The following is a 22,042-nucleotide window of genomic DNA, read 5'->3' on the forward strand; positions in this document are numbered from 1 at the left end:
ACGCATGCGCAGATACCCACTAGTACTAAATGGAGGCTGTTTGAAACAACCGAGCGACTTGCTGTGGTGGAAAAGTTAAAAGCATCCGATGATATTGCCTTTAATTGCCTGCTAATAACGGTAGTCAAGAGCGGTCAGTATGGGTGAGTTAAAAAGTGTGCGTCTGCCTGCGAAAGTTAGATAGAAATCCACCATTAATAACTAATTATAGCTGTTAGCTTAACCAATGAACGTGAAATGGACAACATTTAGTATTTATAAGCACCACCTTTACCTTTTACTGGGTGTGCCTTTGTTGTTTCTTGATATTTAGCGTTTCAATATTTAGCATGACACTGAAATGATACAACAAGATTTACTGTAATCTGTTTAAGCTTTGTGTGGTGAACTATAAACTGTATTCAAACCCTGCCACGGTACATTTAACGTTACGTTAACGACAAAGTGCCAGGAGGGATGGCTGCCTTTTCCTTGTCCGGATAAATACCCGTAAAATTAAGGTATGCCGTCATTCTAATGCTCCGAGCATGTCAAGCGCAGTGGCTGTCGCGTATGTGGCACACTTTAAAACAACAACTCATAAAAACAAGTTCAAGTTAAAATGCGATTCATTGCAAACGTCTAATGTAAAAGGCAAACGTAAACAAAAGCACGATTATAACGAAAAGGTAAGGTAAAGTAAACAAGTGAAATAAAAACCTAACAAACTTAAAAGAGTAAATAAGAAAAACCTTGACTGTGGACTTGGGGGGGGAAAAATCTATGAGGCCTCATAGACAACAGTCAAGCAGGCTATAACAGAGAAATCCCAGCCACTTTGGGTTTTTAGGTGTGGTTTGGGAGCTGAATATGAGGACATATATGGAGATAATCGATCTCTAATCTATCATGCAGCTGATCCTTAAAGGGACTCTCAAAAATTATTAAAATGTATTGGTTACCAAATTCTTGAGCCATCCTGGCCATATTTTTCTTCCAAGGAGAAAGGGTTTAGTCCAGTCTTTGTACCTGACTATTTTCTGAGAAATATTTTCCTTGTTTGTTTCTTTGTTTGTTAAGCCACTTAACACTTGACCTATCAATCACCCAAACAACAACAAAAAAAAAGATAACTGACTCAAAATCCAGCAATGGCCTGAAACAGACCTGAGAGATGCGGCTATTACAACTTATATCTATAAATATATTGTTTCATGCATTGTTCAAAACACTAGACTTAAGGAGCACGACGCCCAGCCGAAAACACTTCAAACAAGTTGAGTTGTTGCTTTCACATTATGAGTGTTGGGCCGAAGTTTTGGAGGAAATCTGCAATGTAGCATGCTGCACTGCAACGACAAGCCGAACAACGCATCTCTGTATGAGCTTAATGGCACACTTGATCCGAGACTGGACACTCTGTAGTCAATATTTGCAGACAAGCTAGTTTTCTAACAATCATACAGGAGCAGTAATGATAGCTGAGGAAGCTCTTGCGTGACTGGGGTCAGCTAATGTGTGTCACAACGGGATAATGCCATGTAAGGCCCATATTTAATTCATTTTTAATTATTTAATTTAAATGTAAAAATATAAATAGTAGTTTCGATGTGGTGATAATATAAACTATTCCCTCATTTTTACGGAAAATGCACTATATTGTTATATGCATTGCTATCGGGATAAGAAATGATTTGTAACAGGATTTTTAACATTTTGTTTGTGTCACACAGTCTTATTGACAATCAAGAATGACTGGAATTGGATTAACGTGTGTACAGGGAATTATAGTATTTTATATAAGAGGTAATACAAGCAGGGATAATTATTTGTACGTTTTTTTTGTAGTTGGTAAATGCAAGGAAGTAGCTATTAAAACTCCAAGCTTTTTAACTACAGTTGTACATATGCGGATAGAGGTTCAAGTGCTTTTGTTAGGGTATTAACAGAAGTAAGGGGTAAAATGACTTAGATTTTGCTCCCACTTATTGATGTTAAATTTTTCAATGTGAAGAGATCTGAATAATCACTGAGCCTTTACATCAAGTGCTACGGAGAAGTTTGTAGAGATCAGAAACCCCAAAATATTGGCTGATAATCTCCTTCATCATTCCTGTAATGCGTTCCTTGGTTTATTTCCTCAGATGGTGGCGCTGATGGTGCTGGGCAAGTGGAGAAAGAGAGCTCATCCCCTCCAGCTGAAACACAGTCTCCTATCATGGACCGTAACCCATCACCACCCCCAGACGCAGCAGATGGAGCGGAGGACGAAGATGTGGATGCCATTGGAGACACTGTTTACAGCAAGCACTGGCTTTTTAGCACCCTGACTCGTCTCATCCATGTAGGCAGGCTGCTGATGTAAACTGAAGTGATAAATATTGCACGTTTCATTCAGCACTTAAGTCATGCATCGGTTTGTTGGTTTGGTAGGTGAAAGTGTGCAGTGTTACAGCAGCATTTGCTAATGTCTGTAAAATTGTCTTGCAGATGGTCACAGAGCATTCAGAAGAGCGCTGTGAAGGTCCAATGCAGCTATCTGATGATGAGGAGGAAGACTTGTGCAGAGTGTGGGATATGGCAATGGATAAGGTAGACTTTCTCTTCTGTGTTCCAAAGACCACACACTGTTTGTTTTCCTTGTTAAAGGAGAATAGTTTCATTTGAACAAGTGGCATCGAGGTAAGTATACTGCCCAGAACAGAGAAATCAATCACTCGTTAAAGAAAAATTGAAAAATAACAATAGAATTTGCATTTCTGCAGGTAAACTTTCCAAATACTAAATGATGTTAAAGCTTAAAATATTGCTCTGTCACACATGATGCATACAGCTTGTGTCCTGTTTAATGGCGATCGTGGCTCAAGAGTTGGCAGTTCGTCTTGTAATCGGAAGGTTGCCGGTTCGAGCCACGGCTCCGACAGTCTCGATCGTTGTGTCCTTGGACAAGACACTTCACCCGTTGCCTATTTTTTACTGCAAGTAGTTTTGTCAACAAACTCAAGTTGGTTTTATCACACCTTGTTTTGGTATGAGTTATTACAACCAAGTTTATAATAGCTATCTTTTTTGCATTTAAATAATTTAATTACAAAGCAGTGCAAATAAAGCTGGTTTCTACCTGCCTGTCTTTCACATGGTCTGCAGTTAAAAGTGATTAATTAAATGTTTATATATTTACTAACTGACTATTTATTTACCACCTGTTTGTAGGATGTGGCTGGTTTTCTGCAGGAATTTAAAGCTGCAGATATTCTTCTAGGAGTGATTGCCAAATCACGTTGTCCACGACTTACAGTGAGTGAAATCCTTTTTTTACGCATACTTTCTCTACCAGAATAAATCCTGTACAATTAATTTATTTTCTAATACATTTCTGATACAGTGCTTTCTTTTTTTCCTCTAGGAAATTAGTGTGGGAATCCTTGGGAATATTTCGTGTTTTCCTGAAACTTGTATGACTTTGAGCCAAAATGAGGACTTGGGGTGGGTAAAAAAAAAAAAAGTTATTTGATAGATGTTGTGCATCAGGGGTGGGGAACTCCAGGCCTCAAGGGCCAGTGTCCTTCAAGTTTTAGGTGTGTCTTTTATCCAACACAGCGGATTCAAATGTTTAAATTAACTCCTCAACAAGTTCTCCAGATGTCTGGTAATGACCTAATGGTTTGATTCCGGTTTGTTGACCCAGGGTGATATCCAAAACCTGCAGGACACTGGCCCTTGAGGCCCAGAGCTCCCCACCCCTGTTGTACATAAATGGGTTTCAATCTACTCTTTGTGTCCACAGGTCTGTGCTGCTGCTGCTTCTGGGAGATACCGATCCTCCAACACTGCTGGAAACAAGCAGGTGAGATTTGCATTTTATGTAGACGTGTGAAATAGAGAAACGGAACGAGAAATATTCATATTTCCTCATGATGTTTGCAGATTGCTGCTGACCTGTCTTTCTCAGAAAGATGTCTGTTCACTGTGGCTTCAGCGAATACGACAGCACACATCTGTGCGCTCCAATCTCTGTTTCATCATGTGCAGCTCCACCAATAGTATTTATTTTTATTCTGTTTAATTCCAGTTTTAGTCCATTTCTCCAGTAATAACCTGGTTACTTGTATTGTTTGACACTGCAAGTCCCTGTGACGCTTATAATTATTGTTGACATGAGTGTGTTGTAAACTTACCATTATAAGTATATACTGAATGTGTTTACAGCGGATCTGCTTGAGAAGGTGGGAGAACTAGTTGACAAATTGTTTGACCTTGATGAAGAGTTAATGAAGAGTTGGATCACAGCTCAGCCCGATGAGGAGCAGGGGGATGATGGTGAAAGCCATCTGGAGATGACCTCATGTCTTCTTGAGGCAGCCAAGCAGCTCAGGTGGGAATCTGAATCTGTTTTATGAAGTATTTGTATTACTGTTTTTGATGACATATATCATTTAACCAGGCTCTTACTGGAGAGTTAAACTAAATACAGTGTACTTGTGAAATTAAAGGTGAGGTTGATTGTCAAGAATCCACAGTATTAAATTGTTTTCACAGATCAGAGAGTCCGAATGGCCTAGAGGTTTACCTTCATATCCTCCAGTTACTTACAACTATAGATGAGGGGATTCAGGTTTTTGGTGAGACATTTCAGTACTGAAAGGTCTTTATTGAAATGTTGTACTTAAACCATTATCAGATAACAATAGAGAAGCGGTTGCCTTTTAAAATTAGACTTTGTGTATTTCTTCTAGCTGCTTCTGATGGACCGGGGAAATCTGTGTGGGAGTTTGTCTGTGACGTCGTGTGTGAGGACCTCTGCCAACCAAATGATCTTCCAGTTGTACTGCATGAACAGAAAAGCATTCTGGTCCAAGCACTTGCTGTGCTGCAGGCTCTTTATAAATGTCACGATGAGTGGTGCAGCAAAAGTGACACAAGTAAGTTTTCATAAAGCTACACTGATGTTTAGCTGCACAGAGAATGTTGCAGATAAGTCCTCTTGATAGCCATACAGGAAGTGAAGAAAGCAGATTTTGTGGTCACCCCATTGTTTGAATAATTAGTTTAAACGAATGTTGCTGTATATCACGGTATGATTTTCAGTGCCATCCTAAAATTAGACTTGTCTGTCTGTTAAGCTGTTGTCATATTGAAGCCTAAAACACCACCAGAGGTCACCAGTGTTCACAAACATTCAGCTGAGCTCATTAAGCTGTGAGCAGGGGTCCGTTCTTCGTACCTCGCTAAGTAAGTTAGCTGGATTTGATTGTTGACGATTTCGCGTGAGATTGGATCGTTCGGTTCTCCGAAGCTCATCCGGGACTTGCTGTCATAGCAACAGATCCGTAAGCGTAAACCTGCTTGGGAGCAGGCTTACTTTATGTAAACAGGATTAGATCACGTGGCCACTCAGGTATGTCCGCTTCATCTGTACGAAAGCAACAGCGATATTTTTCCACTGTTTTTCCATAAATAAATATTATCAATGTAACTAAAGATAATGCAGTACTTGATCCTTTCATTGATTTCATACAGATACATACAGGTCATTTCCTAAAAAAAGGGAAATGTACTATTAATCATTCTATTTCATGTATTTGATTATTTCATATTTTAGAGTAGTAATAGTAAATTACTTCATGTAATCAAGATGAGAGACCACGGCTATAAAAGCGAAGGTGGATTTGGGAAGTCTGTCGCAGCCATGTCCTGTCCGTATACGCGAGCCACCCATTGCGGAAGGTGCAAGATTGATAAGGAGAGTTTTCAGAATTCAGCGTATATTGCGGGATAGACAGGATCCTTTAGCTCAGCGCGACAGTGTGCTCATAGAGAGATATCGATTTTCCCGTGAGGGTATTATTTACTTAACCAACTTGTTGACGAGGGGGTGCAGGACCACCACCTGTCTTTTGTTGCTCTGCCCTTTTCTTGGTTGCTGTTATAAACAAACAGATTATTTCAGGGTCTCTTTTCCAAGAGACTAAAAGCAATATAAGTGATAAATATTACCATTCTGTAGAATATTCTTATATTTCACTTTTACTTGTTCCCATGTTCTAGTGGGTCCTGTTGTGGCTCTAATGTGAAAGAGGATATAATGTAATATAATATGATATGATATAATGTAATATAATATAATAAATTTACCCTACCGCCTACTGGTGTTGGCCAGAGGGGCCGATGGCGCGATATGGCAGCCTCGCTTCTGTCAGTCTGCCGCAGGGCAGCTGTGGCTACAACCTGTAGCATGCCTCCACCAGTGTGTGAATGTGAGAGTGAATGAATAGTGGTATTGTAAAGCGCTTTGGGTGCCTTGAAAAGCGCTATATAAATCCAATCCATTATTATTATTATTATTATTATTAAATTACTTACGAGTTTAATTTGTCAGCAACTTTCTGCCAGCCCTCTCTCCTTGCTTTTGCAGCCTTTGCAGTGTTCCCTTGCGTTTTAATTAAACTCTGAAACTCCTGAAATCCCTCAATCAAGAGTTCTTGCTCTGCTGCCGAAAATACTGAGCGCGCTCCTTCGACATTTTCGCCGACCAATCAAAGGGTTGCCGATCAATGTTTCTACTATCGATGCGTAGCCCCTGTTAAGCCACCCAGTGATCTCACATTACTTCATCCAGCTGTACTAATCGTCAACAACAGGTGTGTTCGGAGAACCGGAATAGCGAGCTCAAAGTTGGCGCGATGATTTGATCTTGGATGTAGTAAGCGAGGTACGAAGAACGGACCCCAGGACTGCAAACAGTAAACAAAGACTAAACTGTGTGGAAGTGTTTGGGCTTTAGTCTCTTTGAAAAGGATGACCCATCTGTGCAGTTTCAGTTTTTTGGGTGATGAATGAATATAAACATTATTTTGTTTTTTTAATTTGCTGCGTTTTTGGTTGAATACCTCTAGGTTTGCCTCTCATTGGGAGCATCTTGCGGGTATGCCAGTACCAAAATGAGTGCAAAGACGGCAGTGCAAACAAAGAAGATGAAAAAGATGAGCACCTCGAGACCGTTGCAGAGATCACAGCAGAGTTTTTGGCTGACCTCTTCATTCACATTCAAAAGGTAATATTTAGGGATTTATTTTGCTCACTTTTGTGGGCCAGATCATTTTAATCAGCAGCCAATAAAAACCAAGGTTTAAATATGGATTTTTTACCCCCCATTTTAGGACACAGTTGCAGATTTGGTGAAGAAAGTTTACCTCACAGAGAAAACCTGCCTCGCAGCTGCTGCCACTTTACTTCCCAAGTTTAAGAATTCAGTAAGTGCTCCTTCTAAATGGTTAATTTACAATGAGACACGTACATGTGAACAGATACCGTTCAAAGGGGTTTAGGCCGTTTTAAGTTAACTGAGGTTTCATTTGCACAAACACAACAAACTGTTTGTTGTTTTGTCAGAAATAACAGGACAACTTGTCAAATATTTTAACACAGACTTATTGCTTTTACTTGAGAAGGACGAACTCATGTTACAGAGTTACAGTCAGATTTTTAAGACCTGGAGTCCTTGTAGGTATGTTACAGTGAGTCACAGTTCATCATGAAATCCTAAAACCTTCTGATTAAAATTCAAATTTATATTATTTTGAAAAGATTTATTGAGAAAAAAGATTTATTCATAGCGAAATGAACAATGACATTCTTCACTGGGTATAAAAAGCAAATGCTCAGAATTTCTAATACTTTAACACCTTTGGTGGGGTTTCAAGATAGAATACTACTATACTATTTAAAAAACATCACATAATACTTGTTCAGATGTTGCAATACATGTAAACTGTAGGCAGAAATTGTTGACCTGTAATGCTATTAATACAGCAAAAGACTTATTTTAGAGCTCGTGTCAGATCAGGATGTGTGATGGACTGCTGCCATACTCCCACAGCTCCTGTGGAAAATAAACATTATGTTTCCACCCTGCCCTTCCTCCTCTTGTGCAGTTTCAGCACCTGCAGACCGTGTTGTCAGAGGCTGATCCCCAGTTGGCAGATGTGATAAGGACACAGTGTCCCGTCTGAAGCACCCTGCAGATCAATGTTCAGCACTCATTCAGACTCTCACCTCTGCTTTTTATAGCAGCCAGTATTTCCTCTCCAAAGATCCTGCTTCAAAATGAGCTATTTGCATTTCCACTGGAAGGACAACATCACGAATGACAAACTGTCATGTATTTGAATATTGTAAGCTACTTTTAAGTTAAGTCTGGAAAATTAAAGTTGTTTTTTTTTTTTAAGCCTTTTTTAAGAATACTATTTTTGTATTTAATTACAGACAGTGTTTAATTAAAAGTAATTTGTCTTTAAGCCTTTTTTAGTGTTTTTTCATGTAGAAATTGCAAAAAAACAGCTGAATAATCTGCAATGAGGAATTCAAGTCATTATTAATACTACGTTCTGATTCCAGACTCTTTAGGAATAAAGTATTTTTCTTAACATTCAGCTTCAGTCAACACAATTTAGAGCTTTTAAGACAGCCAACTGGCACTAAAATTTAATAATGTCAAACCACAATTTTAAGTGTTTTTTTAATATAAGGTAGTAGTTATATATTTGGTTATAAGTAAATGAACTCACTTTGGTTATTTAAATGCTTCTGACTGTTTCTTTTTTCTTTCCTTGTGTCTGTCAGGAACATACACAGGAGAAAATATCTTCTCACAGGCTGAGAAAAGAAATTTCTAACCAAACATTAACAAAGCTGTATGCTTACTTCTAAAATACTTCAAAATGCACTGTTAAATACTCTAAATGTATGTATATTTGATTAATTCTAGATTTTTATCTAATTAAATTTAAAAAATATAAATATTTATTTAAGATAAAACTGAGATAAGTATATGGGCTCACCTTTTTAAGCATATGAGTAATGATGCTAATGCTGATGACAACATCAAGTGTTTACCAGAGGGTGACAGTCACTCTTGTAAGGACAATAAAATTAGATGAAAGGCTTGAGCCTGGTAACAATGAACTCATTTGGTTTCCAAATACCCCATTTCGCCCACTCATGGAGAAGAGCAAGAGAACCTGCGCATTTCCAGCAAAGCTCAGGAAGGCTCTGTGAATATAGCAGCTTTTTAATTAAAGCTTGGATTGATGTGAACGCTCTTTCTAATGGAAATCCCGAGTGTACGTGAGACAGATCGCCCTATGTGGGGGGAGAAAACACAGAACAAAACACGTGTTTGAGCGTCAGCTACACCCATGATCCACGTAGGTTGAGGTAACCAGTGTCTTGATCTAGACGTCATGACCTGTTTGTGCTGTAAATGGCTAGAGTGTAATCACGCTTGGCCTGTCAAGCTTGCTTGTAGCCAGTGACTTGCACTGTGCTCGCTACTCTGTCTCGGAGCCTCGCTTCCAGGCGTGTCATGTCACTGAGATCAGGGTGAAGCCCAGATGTTTCCTGCTGCCCTGCCAAACCTTATTGTCGGTCTGCCATTCTTCATGTAGAGTTGATATGATCCGACTCTGTGAACACAACACAGCAGGCTGTTCGCTGCGTGGATGGCGTATTATACACATCACTGGCACTGAGGCATGTCAGATCTGTCGGAGCCTGATGTTGGATGTCAGTGATTTCTTTGTTTTTTTGCCCACAAATGTGTTGGTCTTTTAAATGACATAACATTTTCCCTCACACTGAATTTTGGATTAACCTTAAGGTCACATCCTGTGAAAGGGCTTTTATAAAGCACTGACATAAAACACTGACATGGAAATGTTCTCTTTGAGAGACTGAGGAGTTAATAAAAGTCTCTTCTACACCAAGAAACGGTCATTAAACATTAAATTGAGGGACCGCATCAATGAAATTAGAAGACTATTTAAGATTAAAAGGAATTTGTCAAAATCAGCAGACGTTTAATTTTTATGATTTTGTGACTTGATCTTTCAATGTGCTTTAAGTGCATTTTCTAAAGCCAGGGTTATCATAATTGAGCTGTCACAAGTGTGCAGAATGGCCCCAACACTGTTCTAGCGGTTGTTGCTGGGGGAGGATGAGCGATAATGAAGGGATGGAGAATGCGTGTGCAGCGTCACGTCCCCATCCTTTGATTCCAAGGCCCGTCCTATTCAGATCCGCCTGGTTAAGGCGTGTTAATAAAGACGCGTGATGCAGTGGGTGCAATCAAAGCCCCCTTCAGTTCATTTCCTGAGTTCCCTGGCTTTCTATCTCTTGTCAACAGATTGACAATGAAAATGTTCCCCTCACGTTATCCCTGGATATCAAAGCCTCTGACCTTTGCTGCTCGCAAAAAAGTGATGTGGCTACGACGATATTTGCGTTTGCCTTAACCGCCTTTTGTGCTTCTTTAATAAAGTTATCAAGGAAGGATATTGTAATGATAAAATACACAGCGTGGGCGCTACTTAGCAGCTCAATTTCTTTTATAAAGAGGTGGAAAGGTTTTGAATCACCAAATAAATTAATTCAATTATAATGATTTAATAATTATAAATTAAGAATGAATTAATCTGTGTTTCATATTTGTTAGACATCAGCCTATGAGAGTTATATTTGCTTGCCTTGATCTGGACGTCATCATTAGAGTGTAATCACACTCGGCTTATATGACGGCAAATGATTTCATAAAATAAATTAGTATCACATAAGTAAATTAATTAATATATTTTTGTTTTTTCAAGAAGGGCTGTGTTAAAAAACATCCTTTATATTTTTCCTTGAATTATGTTTTAGGCTGCTTGTATTGGTGAATCTGTTACATTTAGGGATGCAATACTGCCATTCCCATCACTTTAACTAATTGTATTTTTTACATGATCTGATATGACACCAGAATAAACAGAACATGCGGAACATGTTCAGTGATGCTCTATCATTTTTTTGCATCACGTCCAACTCGTCTGTTTTGAATGCAGCAGGTGTTTATGGGTGCAGCTCTAGCCGGTTCTTGTGTACACTGACGCCTGTCACCAAGTGGCATATGTTGCTGTTTGTTCTGCATTGAAAGAAATGGAGCTAATTAAAGAGAAGCAGCCCTGTCACAGGAAGTGTACGCAAGCTGACCATTCACTGCTCTGATTAGTTAGTTGTTGAAACAGAGCTCAGGATTAGGTGAAAGACTGGAATTCTATTGATGAAGTGCTATTAGAAGACCTTGGATATTTGGAAATTCAAACACTGGTCTTATAATCAGCTGCTGGGAAGGGAGCACAGATATCCCATCCCACTGGTAACGTTCATCTTCCTACAATATGAAAAGAAACATTCGCTCAAATGATTTAATTTATACCCACTCGTGTATCTGAGCTTTCCTATGAAATGCAAGTCCTCACTATTGATATACCATTAAAAGAAATTTGGTGTGGCTGAGTTTGTTCAATAAAACACATTAAACGAATTCCAATAATGTCTTTATTAATAACTTTTATTATTTAGGAAGAATAATCAGTACTTTACTTGAACTGAAGCCTGTCAAATTACAAAATTGTATATCAAATAAAATACAAATTACTCGATTCATTAATAAATAAAGTTACTATAAAATCACACAATTAACTAATCAAATTACTGTGATATTAAATAAAGCCTTAATTGTAAGGGTAAATTGCCTTTCTTTTTTTCTAACTCTACAAAATCTGTACGTGTCCAGTGTGAATGGTTACATATGTATTTATAATTACATCGTATATAACAGCGGTCCCTAACCCCCGGGCCTCGGACCGGTACCGGTCCGTTAGTCGTTTGGTACCGGGCCGCGAGAGTTGAGGCTCATGTGTGAAATGTATGATTTTCAGGGTTTTTATCGGTTTTCAGTGTTATTTTGTTATCGTTTTGATCGTTAACTCTGTTTTCCTGGGTCTTTTCACGTGTGTTATGAATAAATCTTCTTTTTTCCGGTACCGGTACTAGTTTTTGTTGTATTTATCCACGACACATTAAAGGCCGGTCCGTGAAAATATTGTCGGGCATAAACCAGTCCGTGGCGCAAAAAAGGTTGGAGACGCTGGTATATAACACAGCACAGCATAGCAGGCAGTTGTAGTTAATCTTTATATCAGCATATAAATGCTAGCACATAATAGCACACCAAAATAGTTACATTCAGTCTGTATTTAAGCTCCTCGTTAGATCTTGATTAATCATGATCTTTTATGATAAATAAGTGTTTCTTATCTCCAAAAGTTGATTCTGTTCATCTGGACGTAGCGTTATGAGTGACGAAACGTTTCTCCCACAAAACGCTATGTCCAGATGAACAGAATCAACTTTTGGAGATTTACTTTCCTGGATGATTGAGAATGCATCAAGAAGTGTTTCTTATCTTTCTTATTACATCCCAAACAAACAGGCATGTTTGATCATGTTTTTTTCAGCCGTTACTTCTTTATTGTGTAGTTTTTGCTGTGCTGTGTATGTGTAGCTGTTGTTGGTGTATACTGATCATGTGAGTGCAAATGTAAACCTTGTATTTCTAAACTAGGGAAGGACTCAGTGCATCAAAAGGTGGCATCTGCCCTGCTGAAGTATCATTGAGCAAAACCTCCTGCACTGTGACCCCTGACCTCTCCTTGGAGAGTGCACCATGAATGCTCATTGTTATTGTAGTGAGTTAGTGTTGTTCTTTTTCCAAACACTCTGTGAGATATAGTAAGTTCTAATACACATAATGCGCGTGTTAGCCATAGCCATGGGTGAGATTAGCCAGAGAGATCTCTTGCAGCTTGATGCTCAGACACTGTGAATAAATCCCTCTGATTAAAGGGAACAGAACTGGGACAGACTGGCTACCATGCAGCTTTAACGCGCTCAGTCACGTCTGTCACAAACCACAGGAATAAGAGTGTGTACAGTGACTTATGTGCTGCGTTTTCCTTTGAAACTTAAAAAACAACTGTGCTTGCCCAATGAGCCTAGCAGGCCTTTTAGAGAATCCCATGGCTGGTTTCTTCTAAAGTAGGTTATGTTTCTGTAATTGGATGTGTTAATGTGTTGAGTAGTCTCATTATCTTACTCTAGAAGAGCATGAAAAGCCTCATCAAAAGCTGGAAGAAATCTGTTTTGAGTCTAAGAGTATTTGAGTTCAAGAAAAAAAGTATAAGTAGATGTATTTCTGTAACTATACCAAAAATTGCACATTTAACTTGAAACTTTAGAAGGTTTGTGTGATGAGTGTGTTCACAAAAGAGGTTTTGCACAATTTTCATGATATAATTTCCAATAATATAATTATTATACTTCAGCTGGACAACAGGGTTTCAGATTGATGTTTATTATTAGCTATATTGTTGCACTGTAGCATTTCATCTTAATTATCAAGAGACTACTGTTCACATAAGAGAGGTGAGTCATCAGGAGAACGAACTAGAATGAGCCATCTTATTCATGCTGCACTCTCTGACCCTTGTTGGCTTAAAGCATCTCAGTGCATCTTGAGTCAATTCCCCTCTGAGTGGTAAAGCAGAAACGGCACGAGCCACTTGTCATTGTTAATAAGAGTTTAGATTTTTGTTTAAACATGATTTAAAAGAATATTATATTCCTAGCATAAGACAGGAGGGGACAGATAAACCGATGCTTTTTAAACTGGATCCAACATGAACTCTAATAGCCTCTGACACTCATTAAACAAAGGGGAGCTGGTCCTGGAGCTGTCAAGATACAAGGACATCAAAGACATAGACAGGGCCTGTGCAGCATAAAAGTCAGATCTGTGGAAATTATATTATGAGGGAATTTGGATGTGCTCGGTGCTCTGTGTGCAACACCGTCTTACTTGATTCTTGAAAGGTACTGTTCGTTAGAGAGCCCTGAACAATACTGACACACTGTTCATTAGGCTGCTTTCCTCTCCTTGTGCTCAAGAGGCAAGACACAATACTTTGCAGAGGAAAAAACTGTTCCATCTATTAACATTTCTCTAGTGGCCACAATACCTGCCAGAGCACTCTTTATTGCTTTACACAGCAGCAGTCTTTTTAATAACCTTCAACATATTGTGGTGTAAATAAAGAGCCTCTGGATTACAAAGACTTTTATCAGAGGTCTAAATTGCATCATATGGAGATTGATTTATTCTTAAAAAATGATCTGCGCTGATTCCTTCATATTTTATGACATGTTGAATCAGTTTAGTTTTTTTCTAGCAGTGCACCAAAATGACAAACACAGACATATACAAATATATATATAGTGTATTTTTTTTAGGTTTTGTTTTTTCTTCCTATTGCTAATAAATACTATTATTATGTTCTTAAAATTAGGATTGAGGAAATTGGGAAATTTAACTTCTAACTTATCACAAATCCTTAGGTTTAAAAAGCTGGGTATCTGAACTTAAACGGTTAACTGACATTTTTATTTCATCTCCCTAAATAAACAACAGAGTTCCTGTTTCAGTGCTTCTTACCATAATGTAACTTAATAAAATTCTGATTTGTTTATGTTCAGCCTGTGTTTTGTTACCCAGGGTGTGCATATTGTGTTTGCACAGTGAAGCAGAAATGTTCACCTTCTACATGGAAGCAATAAGGAGCTTAAGCTAACAGTAAGGTAAACATGTTTACGCGTTCTTTGCTACAAACTTTATGGCCACATCACATCAGTGCGAGTCTTGAGAGGCTGTCAGGTGAACACTTCTAGCTCCAGCTCTATCTTACACAACATCTGAGGAGGAAGTTCCCTTCATTGCCCGCTTGGGTTGTGTAAAGCATCTGTCCGTGTCACGAGTGACACAGCCCAGGACCACCTGAGACAAACAGCATGTGCATTAGCCACATGTATCATCACATTAGATCAGCGAGCAGCTAAAAGAGCTTGCTAAGAGCCAGAGACATGTCACCCGTCCTATGTGTAAGGTGACTAAAGCTTAAGAGTAAACAGTGGTGTTATCTGTTTAAAGTAATGAGGTCTCTCACGTCCAGCGCCGCTTCACCTTGATTCTGTCTGTAGAGGCCTCTGAAGCTCTCTCTGCTTTCTGTCTTGATCTCATTTAAAAAGGTGCATTGTGTTAAAGAATGGAAAGCATGCAGATTATGGCTGTTATGTGCAAGAACTTAGAGGAGCTTATGGTGCGGGATTTCGAAGTGGGGGGAGCATGTTTGGATCACTGGATGGAAGGCTGGTGGGCTACTTAAATCTTAAACCTCAATCTTTTCTTTGTCTCAGGGTCTCAGCAAGCAATAAGAATGACCTCTGTGTACCAATCTAACATGAGTTCACATTTAACATATTTAGTAATAGCTAAATAATTCAAACATTAAAAGAGAGAGAGAGAGAGAGCAAAGCTTCCTAATAGGCGTGAAACGTGATTGGTATTCTCCTGGTAAAATCTGATTTCGTGACTGATCGGGCCTTTAGGTGAATTAAAAAGACACCCCTTTCCCCCTAATGATGTGGGCGGTGCTGCTGCTCCTTTTCCATTTGCTGCTTTGGGTGAGCTTATTGCCCCCTCCCTATTTCTCAGTGCGGTTAAATAGCACGGCGCGCCACTCCACTGGGTAGACACCCCACTTTGCAAAGAGGAAAGCCAACTAAATAAAAAGGCCTGAAAGGGGAAAAAAAAAACAAAAAAACCCCAAGAACAGCAGCACTTTAACATGTACTCAAACAAAATCGAAGGACCACGTAGAGGAAGATCTTTTGACTCTATGAACCTCGGCTTTGAAGAAAAACTGCTGAACAATGAGGTAAGAACTTCACAGAAAGAGAAGAAGGAGGAAGGTTTTATTATTCTATCTTAAAGAAACCCCTTTATCTTCGATCAAATCAATAGAAACAAACAAGATGAAGAACTTTTGCTTTGTTTTGTTTTTAAGTGACTTTTTTGGACAGTGGTGGGGAGATCGGTGCGGGTCATCTTATCGAATAAGCTTTCACTTTGTCGTCAGCGCAGATTAATTTAAGCCGTTTTGTTATACCGTAATTTACGTCAAAGAGCTAAGAGGGTTAAAGAAAGAGAGACATCTGAATTTGGTATGATAAAAGACACTTCAGTGCTCATGCTGAGCACCATTCGCAGACAGAGGAGATAAAAGATAAACCGATCAACCTGCAGTATGTGATGTCTCCAAGCACATGCAAGGGGAAAATAGAAAACGCTGACAGGTACTCCAGGACAATATCGCAGCTGCTTTAGACATGGAGATAAAACGAAAAACACACATGTTTAAACTGGAGTAAAAGAAATCAACGACGTTTAAGGCAGATTTTACAGCGGAACACGTTACTAAATCCTATTAAAGTAAAAGCTGGACAAATTATACCCCCATGCATGCAAATGTGATCACACCTGTTTTAAAAAAAAATCTAACATTTTTTATGTTTCTCGTTTATACCCCTGGATTTAAAAAAAAATCGTATTTATTTCACAACTATAAAAAGTAAAGTATTTGATGAGGGGAAGCGATGTTCTCCCACTTAACGGCCTAAAAAACGTGCGCGCTGTAGTGATTAAGCGCTTCCCTAACGTGTGGCGAGATTTCAGAGTGGAGGGGAGCTAATAATAGGCTTCCCCGCTCTCCAAATGAGATTGCTGTAAGGCGATTCTTTGAGACAGAGACAAGTTCATCTTCGTTAAACCGAGACGCAAAACGTTGACCTCGGGCAGCGTCCTGATCCAGACTCCATGCACTAATGCTTTCAGGGATACTACCGGCAAGGGCTCACCGAAAACTGGTGTGCCGCGCGGTCTACACCATGTACGAAGGGCGAAATGTGGTAGGAAATAATTTAACTGAATTTAATTGTCTCACGTGAGGGGCGTGATCCTTTTAATCCAGTCTAAACGTTGGACTTTGGCATTATGTGCCTATTGTTTGATGACAAATTCTAAAGTTTTTGGGGGGGAGCGCGGGTTAATTTTTTTAAAAATACCTCAATAAGCAGTATACAGGTAGAGTAAAGGAGAAGACTTTGGAGTCAATCAAAACAGATTAGTTATTCTGTGCTGTTGGCATCTTAACAGCCTCGCTGCTAAAATCTGAGGCAGGATTAAAATAATTTTCCCCTGGCGTGTGCAGCGCGCACAGGCACGCGTCAACGTGAGAGCGCTATCCGAGGTGCTGAACTGGACAAAGAAGTTGGTCAGCCTTAATCTGAGCCCTGCCTGTGCGCATGCACTGCACTTCCATTACTCATTTTTTACACCAGCGATGTCAAGAAAAAGCCAATGATTCCCTTTAGAGTAACAAATATACCTGCCAGTGTATGTTTTAAAGACTGACTGACTGTCTGCAACTCTTTATATTTATAGGATTATTATTGTTGTTATTTAGGATGGTTTTATAGTCTTAAGTAATTAGAAGCTCTGCATCAAGTCTGTGGATAAGTGCAATATGTAGACTTAATTATTATTTTAAAGCCAATTTAGATTGGCTAGCAAAAGTTCATTTGCTCCACTGTTTTTTTTCTCCCTATTATACACAACTGAATCTCTCTGTCTTTGTTGATCATTTTCAGATAAACAAGTCAACCTTCACCAAAATTGAAGAAAACAACGAAAAGAAGAATTCATCAGAGAAAGGGAGAGCGACAATCATCTTTTCCTTGAAGAATGAAGTTGGGGGACTTGTAAAGGCACTCAAACTCTTCCAGGTACATCCCCCAAACCCTGCTCCTTTTTACAGAATGACTTGATTGCGACACATTGTTAGCTTTGAAATGAATAAAGAATTCTTTTGTTTTATTCTCGCAGGAAAACCACGTGAACCTTGTACACATTGAGTCCAGGAAATCCAAAAGACGCAACTCTGAGTTTGAAATTTTTGTGGACTGTGACAGCAACCACGAGCAACTGAATGAAATCATCCAGCTGCTGCGGAAGCATGTGAATGTGGTGGATATGGAGCCTCCAGATAACTCCTGTCTACGCGAGGAAGGTGAGAAAGTAGTGAGTGAATACACTCCAGATGCTGAATTAAAGGTACAACATTAAATTTGAGCACCTTTTTTCTTCTGTTCTCAGATATGTATGAAGTACCCTGGTTCCCAAAGAAGATTTCAGACTTGGATAAGTGTGCTAACCGAGTCCTGATGTATGGATCTGAACTGGATGCTGACCATCCGGTACATTATCAACCCGCTGACTCACTTCAGCAAACAAAACCAAACTCTCTTAAAATGAAGCATTCTTATATTTTTACATTTCTCTTTATCAGGGTTTCAAGGACAATGTCTATCGGAAAAGGCGAAAGTATTTTGCAGATCTTGCTATGGCCTACAAACAGTAAGTTTTGATCTATTTAAATGTCTATTGTATTTTTAAAAAATCATGATTCTTATGGAGTTTTTTCTGTCTTTTTCCAGTGGAGATCCCATTCCTCGTATTGAGTTCACACAGGAGGAAGTGAAGACTTGGGGTGTTGTGTACAGGGAGCTCAACAAGCTGTACCCCACCCACGCCTGCCGGGAATACTTGAAGAACTTGCCACTGCTGTCCAAATATTGTGAATGTCGGGAGGACAACATCCCTCAGCTGGAAGATGTGTCACGCTTCCTCAGGGGTAAATTATCAATTTTGATTAAAATATTCCTTTGATTTAAATCATTTTGTTCACTTTTAGCGGTGCAATCACTCAATGCAATATATTTTCACTATCTTTCTAGAACGTACTGGATTTACCATCAGGCCTGTGGCAGGTTACCTGTCCCCCCGTGACTTTCTTGCTGGTTTGGCATTCCGCGTTTTCCACTGCACCCAGTATGTGCGGCACAGCTCCGACCCCTTGTACACCCCTGAACCGTGAGTACTAGCCAACACTATATCTAAATATGTAATCTAAATGTTAATTCTGGTTTTAATATTTGGTTTTCTTTTATTATTAAGGGACACATGCCATGAGCTGCTGGGCCACGTCCCGCTGCTGGCAGAGCCCAGCTTTGCTCAGTTTTCTCAGGAGATTGGTCTCGCTTCACTTGGAGCCTCCGATGATTCAGTTCAAAAACTGGCCACTGTAAGAGTCACTGCTGCAATCTTATTTTCAAACAATATTTATGAAGATATTTCTTTTTCAAAATCCAACAAGGTCGTCCTAATTGCTTGTGTTCTTCTTCTGGGTTGCAGTGCTATTTCTTCACTGTGGAGTTTGGTCTATGCAAACAAGAGGGGCAGCTGCGAGCTTATGGAGCTGGACTTCTGTCATCTATCAGTGAGCTCAAGGTAAAGACATCCAAACAGGATGGTAGGATGGTACAGTGGGCACCTTTACCCAAAGAGCTTTAAAAACACAGACAGAATAGTCTTTTTACATTACAAACTTGATCATATTCCACCTTAGGACACACAATAAATAATCTTTTTTTGTTGAGAAAATATAGATGCACATTTATTAAATGATCAAGTTGTGTTTTCAACATCTCCACTGTGTCTCTCTCTGACAGCATGCGCTCTCTGGTAATGCAAGGATAATGCCTTTCGACCCCAAAATTACATCAAAGCAGGAATGCATCATCACAACGTTTCAGGATGTCTACTTTGTGTCAGACAGCTTTGAGGAGGCCAAAGTCAAAATGAGGTGAGCTTAATTGTAAAGACTGTGTTGTAAAGACTACAACACTCAGCATTTAACTTATACATTATAATATATAGGTAGACCCAGCAAGAATAGCTGTAAGCTTTTTAAGCTAAACTGCTGATAGCATATTATTTAATATTGTGTTTCAGGGAGTTTGCCAAGACCATCAAGCGTCCCTTCACGGTTCGATACAACCCCTACACCCAGAGTGTGGACGTGCTAAAAGACACTCCCAGCATCAACAGTGTGGTGGAGGAGCTGCGACACGAGCTTGACATCGTCGGTGACGCACTCAGCCGGCTGAACAAACACCTGGGTGTCTGACTGCGCACAGTTCACATGGAGTTACACTGACAGTCTGTCATCCCCGGCACTGCTGTAGAGACGTTGCTTGTGTGTTGTCCTTTGCCAGTAACATGAATGTGCGTCGTTTTTTTTTGCAAAAATGTTCTGTCGTCTCCACTGCATGGTTTATATAGCTTACACAATTTACAGGTGCACTAGGTATGTTTAGACACTAACTTTAAGATATTTGACAAACCCAAAGAGCTGCTTAATCTGAGGTACTATTTGGCTTCTATATTCCAAACAGTTTATGTGCTTTTATGGTACTTCAGTTCACTTTTGAAACACTTCCAGCTGTTACAGACACCTCCAATTGTTATTTCTGCTTTTGTATATGATTGTGTGAGTTTTCTTTTCTTTTTTTTGTAAATCATTTCATTCTTCTTCTTCATGTTTAATACTCCTCTCTTCAGTGAAATGTTTAAAATGTACCTTCTTTGTATTTGTCTTTTGGTGTGTGTGTGTGTGTGTAATATTCCTTTTTTGTGTGCTGTTGAGGGAAATTATGAAAGTGACACCTTTAACTAGCTGTTCTTATAAGAATGCTCTTGTGATTGATTATGATCGATTTGACCCATGTCAGCGATTACTTTACAGTGATGATTTTTAATACTTCCTCTTGAATTGAATTCAGTTGTAGAACTCCAGAAATCAAGACATTATTTTTCTACTGTAAAGAAATATAGAAATTAGAACTAGGTTATGAATCAAACAAAAAAAAAAAAATTGAATAAAAAAGTCATTTGTGTGTTTATAGCATGCCAAAACAGTTGTTTAATTGTTGATTTATTACTTTTATTAGTTTTTGTGGATGTAACTTTGTTATTGAACCCTGAGGATGCTGCTGCTGTTGATGATAGACATGCAAGATGATGGCAGCGAAGACTCTGAAAGTGATTATAACAATTATTTTGAGGCTGGAGTTTGCAAAATCTCAATAAAGTGTTGCAGAAAAAAATATGCCTTTGATTTGAGAGCCAGGACGCTTATTGCCTAATGAAAAAGTCCAACTGGGAACAGAACTTTCCAAGATAGGTAGCAGAAAAATCAATAATGACTCTTAAACGCATTTCGTGGACACGTAAATGGCGTCATACAATTTCATTTTTATTATGTTGTTATTATTATATTATATTTATATTATTTATTTATACTTTGAGGATCTGATGAATGAAGAAAATGAGAAAGAGAGTTAGTGAATCTGGAAGTACAAAGGATTATTAAGGAGAAAGAGGATGAAGACTGGAAAGGTGCTAGGTCCAGATGATAAACGTGGAGATAAAGCACATGCCAGGGTGCAAATAGAGGAACCGCACCAGAGAAATATGTCAGAGTGGCGCAGGACATCTATGAGGACAGCAAGACAGTGGTGAGGTGGGGGTGGGATAACATCAGAGAATAGCCCTTGTTGTTTTCAGTGGTTGGTGGGCAGACTGACAGAGGTCAGGCAGGAGTCTCTGTGGACAATGATGTTTGCAGACAGAAGTATGATTTGTAGTGAGAGTAGAGCAGGTGGAAGACAGCCTGGAGAGATGGAGGTATGCTCTGGGGAGAAGAGGAATTAAAGTCACTAGAAGGAAGACAGAATAAATATGTGTGAACAGTGAAGATGCCAGGAGGAGAGGCAGCAAAGGTGGATGAGTTTGAATATCTGAGGTCAGTAATCCAACAGACAGAGCAGAAAACTTACTTTACTGCCCAGCTTAAGAAATTGGTCTGATTTAACACATCAAAACTATAGTTTCAAGAAATGACACACATAATGGTAGCTTATATTTAAAGGTGAATAAAATTAAAACTTAGGCAGCAGCATAATAGTGCTGCCCAGATTATTCTAAATTTGTCACCTGAAGAATTTGATCATTTAGCATTGAAGTTGTTTTTTTGTGAAGCTGTAGTCTCTTCTGCAGTGGCGTTACAATCGATACTGAAATATCGATTCCTCCGATACCAGACATTTATGATCTAGAATTGATTCTCATATTAAAATATCAACATTTGAGTGATTTGAGGTAAATTTGTAGTTTATGATTAACAAGAACACATTGGAGCGTAACTGTATTATTGGGATCCTAGGAACTACTTCCACTACTTCCACCTGTCGTGGTGATATGTGAAATACGGCTGTATAAATGCATCAGGGCTTATGTGTGTTTACTCTCTCAATCAATGATAATGGGTGATAGTAAGGCAAGTCACGTGTGGAGCTATTTCAGCTCCACAAACAGCCGAAACGTGGTTTGGCA

General features: G+C 39.1%; 2 protein-coding genes across 3 annotated transcripts; both read left to right on the forward strand.

Moving 5' to 3' along the window:
• Window positions 1-8,203, forward strand: saal1 (serum amyloid A-like 1). Its single transcript, XM_040026946.1, has 13 exons — window positions 1-143; window positions 2,124-2,323; window positions 2,470-2,571; window positions 3,193-3,276; window positions 3,386-3,465; window positions 3,767-3,826; window positions 3,907-4,022; window positions 4,189-4,354; window positions 4,519-4,601; window positions 4,716-4,901; window positions 6,876-7,033; window positions 7,140-7,232; window positions 7,914-8,203. The coding sequence occupies exons 1-13, from the start codon at window positions 140-142 to the stop codon at window positions 7,989-7,991; spliced, it is 1,410 nt and encodes a 469-aa protein (XP_039882880.1). The 5' UTR covers window positions 1-139; the 3' UTR covers window positions 7,992-8,203.
• Window positions 8,204-14,235: 6,032 nt separating this feature from the next.
• Window positions 14,236-20,744, forward strand: tph1a (tryptophan hydroxylase 1 (tryptophan 5-monooxygenase) a). Of its 2 annotated transcripts, none has more exons than XM_040026944.1 (11): window positions 14,236-15,626; window positions 17,398-17,532; window positions 17,633-17,816; window positions 17,903-18,003; window positions 18,096-18,163; window positions 18,244-18,440; window positions 18,544-18,679; window positions 18,764-18,890; window positions 19,001-19,096; window positions 19,318-19,451; window positions 19,601-20,744. In XM_040026944.1, the coding sequence occupies exons 1-11, from the start codon at window positions 15,537-15,539 to the stop codon at window positions 19,773-19,775; spliced, it is 1,443 nt and encodes a 480-aa protein (XP_039882878.1). In that variant the 5' UTR covers window positions 14,236-15,536; the 3' UTR covers window positions 19,776-20,744. The 2 variants fall into 2 exon arrangements, with proteins under 2 accessions (XP_039882878.1, XP_039882879.1); XM_040026945.1 differs by lacking the exon at window positions 14,236-15,626 and adding an exon at window positions 15,645-16,656.
• Window positions 20,745-22,042: the final 1,298 nt, after the last annotated feature.

Source organism: Simochromis diagramma, unplaced genomic scaffold (genome assembly GCF_900408965.1).
Source record: "Simochromis diagramma unplaced genomic scaffold, fSimDia1.1 OVJJ01000293.1, whole genome shotgun sequence".
Lineage (NCBI taxonomy): Eukaryota > Metazoa > Chordata > Actinopteri > Cichliformes > Cichlidae > Simochromis > Simochromis diagramma.

Bases quoted from the DNA above. Each gene is read 5' to 3' on its own strand.
- saal1 (XM_040026946.1), top strand. The intron at 3,466-3,766 runs GTGGGTAAAAAA...TTGTGTCCACAG, and splicing joins AGCCAAAATGAGGACTTGGG to GTCTGTGCTGCTGCTGCTTC. The intron at 4,902-6,875 runs GTAAGTTTTCAT...GAATACCTCTAG, and splicing joins GTGCAGCAAAAGTGACACAA to GTTTGCCTCTCATTGGGAGC.
- tph1a (XM_040026944.1), top strand. From the start codon at position 15,537: ATGTACTCAAACAAAATCGAAGGACCACGTAGAGGAAGATCTTTTGAC. The intron at 18,441-18,543 runs GTAAATTATCAA...CTATCTTTCTAG, and splicing joins TGTGTCACGCTTCCTCAGGG to AACGTACTGGATTTACCATC. The intron at 18,680-18,763 runs GTGAGTACTAGC...TTTATTATTAAG, and splicing joins CCCTTGTACACCCCTGAACC to GGACACATGCCATGAGCTGC.